The 7,099-nt window shown below is 31.5% G+C and overlaps 1 protein-coding gene across 6 annotated transcripts in view; it reads left to right on the top strand.

Annotated features, from left to right (window-relative positions):
• Positions 1–6,029, top strand: part of LOC116847881 (venom allergen 5-like) — a 23,100-nt gene extending 17,071 nt beyond the window's left edge. For all 6 annotated transcript variants that reach the window (XM_032823367.1, XM_032823366.1, XM_032823368.1 and 3 more), the window contains 4 exons: positions 789–961; positions 3,897–3,997; positions 4,929–5,020; positions 5,429–6,029. In XM_032823367.1, the coding sequence (XP_032679258.1) occupies positions 789–961; positions 3,897–3,997; positions 4,929–5,020; positions 5,429–5,667 (605 nt within the window). In that variant the 3' untranslated portion in view covers positions 5,668–6,029. The remainder of the gene's footprint in view (positions 1–788; positions 962–3,896; positions 3,998–4,928; positions 5,021–5,428) is intronic.
• Positions 6,030–7,099: the final 1,070 nt, after the last annotated feature.

A 7,099-nucleotide genomic window follows, 5' to 3' on the forward strand; every position in this document is an offset into this window, starting at 1 on the left:
TCTCTCTCTCTCTCTCTCTCTCTCTCTCTCTCTCTCTCTCTCTCTCTCTCTTGGTGAATATTAAATTAATTTTATTTGAAATCTTTTGTCTAAAAATACTGCAAATATTACAAATTGTCGTCACTACATTGTATTGTATGAAAAATATAGAGGATTATGATGTTGTTTTTAAATATTGAAATAATTATACAGTGATATCCCAAAAAATATCCTGAATTAGATTTGTGCAATTTTTGATAAATATCATTTTAAAATTATATTTCGATAAAACCGTTGCGTTATCTCAAATTATCTCAGCGTAATCATTATAAAATTAAACTTCATTTTATAATACTATTATTGTGCAAATTTCCTATTAGGAATACAATAAGAATATGCGTTTTTTATGCCTCCCTACCACTTCTCCTCCCCCACGGCTCCTTCTCCTTTCTCTCTTTCTCTCTCTCTCTTCCTCAGATATTGCAATTTTGAATCACAATTAATGGAGTCACAATTAATGAGAATATTCAAATAACTCCTCGTCTGCATTCGTCATAAAAGAGATAAAGAGGCATACATAATTTATTAAATCTTAAACGATCGCGATTTGTTCGTGCTCGTGAGAAGAGAGTTACACTTTTGAATAACCGGACGATTATTTCGTACAATGCCAAAAATAAAAAGCATCTCGAATCATTTGAATGCCCATCGTATTTAATAAGTTAATACAATTCAACACTAAATATAAAGGGGAGAATGGAACTCAGTAATACCAATTAGGCCTTACATTGTATATTTTTCCATGTCAGCGAGATTCCCGGTCGGCCAGAATATCGGCTTAGTGAAGTCAACGCGAAAGAATGGCGACACCGCGAAGATCGATTTTCCTAAGCAGATTCATAATTGGTTCGACGAGCACAACGTATACCAGTTTGGCGCAATTGACGAGAAACTCTTACCAGTAACTGGTCATTACACTCAGGTTGAGTAACAACAAAAGATACTACTAAAGATATATGTACTCCAGATTATGTAAAATTATGATGCAAAAAGGAGAGACAGATATATATTACAACCTTACTAAATAATTCCAATATACGCAAAAATTCAAAGATCTTACTTCTCACATTTTCTTATCTTTTGTAATTAATAAAAAAGTTCTTGGAGATCGACGATTTTTCAGCTTATTTTAAAGAAATATATCTCTCAAAACTATTATGTTAATCTCTTTTTGTTAATAATAATAGTTTAAAAATTTTTTATATCCCTTTTTTTAAAGTTTTTCTTCCCTTTTTAGGGGATACAAGATAAATATAATAAACTGTTTAAAAATTCCATATGCGTGTTTATGCGTAATATCCTCTATCTTCTAGTCAATGTAATTCAATTGATATCGAATCGACGTCAAAGACCCAATGTCGAAGTACGGATTGCTTCAACATCAAAAGCGTATAAATATAGACATGTATTCGACCACAATTTCAACATCGAATTAATTACCTTTACAAAAAAGTATTACTGTCCAAAGAAAAGTCAAAATGATTTCAAAAACTTATCCCTAATTTTCTCATATTTCGTAACTGCTGGGAATCGAAGATTACTACACTCCAAACGTTCGCCTCTCCTTCCCTCGAATAGCTTCGATCCTAAACGGCGTGCGGCCGATCACCTCATCCATCTCCTGGTCGCGGTGAGAGCTTTCGCACATGAATTTTGCCGTAACCGTAGGTATAAGACATAAACTTAAGCTAAAGAACCAATCGGGATATTGCTTTAGGATTCTACTAGCTAGAAAAAGATTAACGTGATCGTATAAGTGGATTTATACTGAGTAACTAAGGTTTTAACCAGATTAATCTTTGTTACTTTTGCATACGATCAGATTTACCGGCAGTTCAATCTTCTTCACGCAAAACTACAACAAAATCCTGATTGATCTTCAACTGAAGTTTACGTCTTATGACTACAATTCATGTGCAAAAGCCATACTCTTTTAAAATGAATCACTGAAAACAGTGAACATACACTGATTTGCAGTTATAAGTGTTGCACTGAAAGTGCTCAGTGCTATACTTGTAACTGATATCAATAACTATTCACTGATTCACTTTAAGAGAGTAAGCATTGCTTGACGATCGAACGACACGCGGCGGTCCCAATGTTCCGACGATGTTCTCAAGACACTAAGGGCCGGTTTTTCAATAGCAATTTAAACTTGGATTTAAATTTAAACTTTATTCTAATAATACATTTGTTTTATTTAAATAGAGTTTAAGTTGAGATCTAAGTTTAAACTATCATTGAAAAACCGGCCTTAATATATCTTTATAATATTCATTATAACATATTTACTGACAGATATTAAAACACACACATACACACACATACAACGCAACAACACTCGATATGCCACGAATATTGATATAAGCCATACGGCAAATATCCAAAAGACAACCTAAAGATATTTAAAAGTGTGTATATGTGGTTCTTTGTAAATCGTAAATATTTTTCTATAGATTATTTTTATATATTTATAACTTTATTATATAGATTATACTTATTTATAATTGAATGTTTTCATACATGGTTTACTATACACGCCACACATATGTATATGTATATGTCGTTCTTTGTAAATCGTAAATATTTTTCTATAGATTATTTTTATATATTTATAACTTTATTATATAGATTATACTTATTTATAATTGAATGTTTTCATACATGGTTTACTATACACGCCACACATCCACACCCATACACACGATTTATGAATATCAACAAAAAGAACATATTCAATTACTATTATGTCGTTTTCTACTCAAAACCTATTGACAATAATAAAAGAAACATCAAACAATCGTGAAAAAAGCATTAGTTACAAGTTACCCTTATGAAAACATTCAATTATAAATAAGTATAATCTATATAATAAAGTTATAAATATATAAAAATAATCCATAGAAAAATATTTACAATTTACAAAGAACCACATACACCCACTTTATCTTTAAATATCTTTAAATATCTCTAGGATGTCTTTTGAATATTTGTGCTGTATGGCTTATATCAATATTCGTCGCATATCAAAATGTCATTAAAATGAAGAATATGGATCCTTTGATTTTCATCTTTATCTTAATCTTGATTAAGTTTCTGCAGCGAGATCTTATTTATATCAAAACTCTTCCTCTGATGTACCTTGGAAGAGGAAGAGTTTTCTATTTATTTTATAACGAACGTGATATGCCGATTCGTTTACCTTCTGTGAGCGATCAAAGGTGAAAGGTTGTTTTTTGCTTTAAAGTCGAATAACTCACTGAAGAAAAATCGTACCGCAATCTACGGGTAAGCAAATTAAAGGGGATGATTCGTACTTTCAAGCAGTGGGGATGTCACTTGTGTATAATTTTTTTTATTTGCGCAATACGCAATAAACTATAGTAAAAAGAAAGAAGAAGAAATAAGTTCATATTCGAGATTACAAATTTAGAAGTTGAAAACAAAAAAGTTACAAAATACTTTCTGAACTTCATTGCCGTTATTTATATGAAAAAGCTTGTTAAATTTTGTCTATTTTTCGTGATAGAGAAGCAATTCTTGAAATTTTGTGCGTAGCATATAAATGATAGAGAAGTGAAAAAGAAAACAAGGATATGAAAGGATGATATCAATTTCTTTTTATGTGGATTTATAATTAAACACCACCAAATAGTCCTGAAAGATTGGCAAGTAAGCTGTATTAATAAAAAAGAGATTTCCATCGTTATTGCCAGAATAATTCCCCGTTGGACTTTCATCAATACAATTGGATGTGTTGTGCAAGCAATGCGATATTATATCGTTCAAGATAAACCGAGGAAATTTTCAGTCTCGAATATTTCGGGACGCTTCTCTTATTATTTTCACCTTTGCAGCTCGCTTGGGCGACGACTTATTTAATCGGATGCGGATATTCCCGTTATAAAGCATCGAATCACACAACTTACCAGCTCTACGTCTGTCATTATGGGCCAACGTGAGTATTAAACATAAAAAAAGATATTAGGTTTTGAGATCCATAAGTTTGTACGGATTTCTGCCTACACTGAGAACAAAATATTGAAAAATTAACAAATATTTATTAGATGAGTACCTTTAATATTTACTTAAATCAAAATTCTTTTCATTTAAACCGACTAAACAATACTCGGTATTTTAAATGAAATACAATATTTTAAATAAAAAGAATTTTGATTTAAGTAAATATATTAATGGTACCTACCTGGCATAAATGATAGTGTTCAAAAGAATAAAACTGTCTGTTTTGCGGCTTGAAAATGGAAAACAATAACGAGTTTTTCCGGTGCATTATGCTTTCTTGCTTCCAAGAAAATGTTAGAGCTTTGGCTGGGACATTTTGCCTCATCCACTATATTCATCCGACATTGTTTCTTCCGATTATCATCTGTTTCACTCACTGTAAAACACTCTTCACAGTGTAAACTTCGCTTCTTTAGAAGATGTGAAAGACCACTTGGAACATTTCTTCGTTGAAAAAGTATAAAAGTTTTACAAGAGGAGAAATATGAAATTACGTGAAAAATGGCAAAAGAGATTATCGAACAGGATGGCGCACATATTATTGATTGAAATTGTTTTTAACTAGATAAAAATATGCATTTTAATTTTGTTGAAAAATCTTATGAATAAACTTATGGATCTTATGGAACTTATTGATTATTCCAATATATCAGAGATCTTTTTGGCAGTTGTTGAAAGTAAGCGGAATATTTAAAGTCACAACGTCAAGACATCATAATCTCGATATCATAAAGTCAACATTCAAAATTGTGTCAATAAAAAATAATTTTTAAAGTTTTAGAACTTTGATCATTACGCGCGGTTAACACACACATTATCTGTCGAATAAATCGTATAACATTTTACACTCTGTTTGATAATTAAAGTGGCAACGAAATTGGCAAGCCACCATACAGCATAGGCAACCGCAGCTGTGACCAGCTTTTGGAAACTTCGAGCGCGTATCCTAACATCTGCGGTATGTTCCTCAATTCGTTTTTATAAGCTAAAATACTTACTTTTACGAAAAAAGAAAAAAATATTTTCTTTAATATTACATATTATGATTGTATGAGTGTTTATGTCCTTTGTATAAAAAAATTAAAAATATTTTCTTTTTTCGTAAAAGTAAGTATTTTAGCTTATATTCATAATATTACATATATCTTATATCATAATATTACATATTATGATTGTAATATGCATATTATTGATATGTAATATTAATATTACATATCAATGTCAGAGCATATCAAAGGAGTGAGAATAACTAACACAAGAGATGTTCAAAAACACATCGTCAGGAAGACACAAATATCAAGCAACCAAATATCTAACACAATTTGAGCGAGCAAATCATTAAATTAATAACGATATAATTTGACAGGAATCAAGGATCCACCAACGAGTTGTTCCGGAAATGGAAACAAAGAAGTCTATAATAACGAACATGTTGTGAGCGGTCGTAGGTTTTTAAATAACGCACATCGTAAGGCACAGCCAGAAAATATCGCACGCGACGATATGAAGAAGCAACTTGTTCATTATTCTGACAGCACATACGTGAATTACTCTCGTCACGAATACTTTGCACAACAAGATAGTATTGTATTAATATTTGATTGATTCCTAATGACAGACAGCTAATTTGACATATCATTCAACTCTGGCATTAATGTACATCTCCTCTCAAACGTGTATTTTTGTTAGAACTTGTACTCTAACTTTGACGACTCAATTACATCGTCCATATCCAATAAACAAATCTAATATGTATTCCCAGAAAAATTTAGCAGAAGGAATTTATTTTTCGCAATACTTTCGTTTATTATCCGTTAAAAATCTATTAGCCGTTATTTGTTTAGCCGTTAAAAAGTCAACAACTCGAAAATATCAAATTATCTTGTGTATTTATTAAATTAACTGCACCTACAAGTTGCTTATATGTAAAAAGCGTACAAACGCAAAATAAAGCTGCTTTCTATTGAGCCGAGTAGGTCCTTTAAAGCCCTCAAGTTAATATATTGATAAAATATAGAGCGAACTATTTGTTATGATAATGTCATTTATATTTTTAAAAAATATGGAGAATATCTTTAAGTTTGTAAGTAGTCATGAAATAGCAATACTATCTCATTGAAATTTATTCATTCTTTGTTATCATGTAAAAAATCAATAATCAAATAATATTTAATATTAACTGCATACGGATATATATATATATATATATATATATATATATATATATATATATATATACTACTGTGTCCAAAAAGTAAGACCAGTTTTCAATTTAAATCGCGCGGGTAAACCGCACATCATAAATATTTTTTTTCTAAGTTGGCAGCATTGTGACAGACATCTGTAACAAATTTCATATCAAAACATTCATTACTTTTTGCTTTATGTTTGGTTTTGTACGACGCTAAAAGTGCATTCGGCGATTTTTACAATGTCTAATTATATTGAGCAAAGAAGTTGCATTAAATTTTGTTTGTGGAATGAAATTTCGGGTGCAGAAACGTTCAGGATGTTGCAGAAAGCCTTCGGGGACCATGCTTTGTCGGAAAGGAATGTTTACAAGTGGTATAAACAGTTCAAAGAAGGTTGTGAAAGTGTTGAAGACGAAGAGCGTTCCGGATGACCATCAACCTCTACCGATGAACAATACGAAAATCGAAGAACTTGTGCTTGCTAATCGTCGAATGACTGTTAGAGACTTTGCTGATGCTGTTGGTATTTTGAAAGGATCTGCCAATACCATTTTGAAAGATATTTTGGGCCTGAAACGTGTAAAATCTCGACTAGTGAAACATCTTAATTACTGCACTCGTTTTTTGTGACTTTTTCGCCAAAAATTCGATCCATATCGTTCCACAACCACCGTATTCGTCTGATTTAGCACCGTGTGACTTCTGGCTATTCCCGAAACTCAAAAGACTACTGCGGAGAAATAATTTTGAGACGATAGAAGAGATACAACGTGAATCGCTACGCGCTCTGAAAGCCATCCCGGAAGACGACTTTAATTCTTGTTTCGAGGACTGGAAAATACGTT

Source organism: Odontomachus brunneus, unplaced genomic scaffold, assembly GCF_010583005.1.
Source record: "Odontomachus brunneus isolate Ranch 3 - 2012 unplaced genomic scaffold, Obru_v1 Obru_scaffold_084, whole genome shotgun sequence".
In the NCBI taxonomy this organism is placed as follows: domain Eukaryota; kingdom Metazoa; phylum Arthropoda; class Insecta; order Hymenoptera; family Formicidae; genus Odontomachus; species Odontomachus brunneus.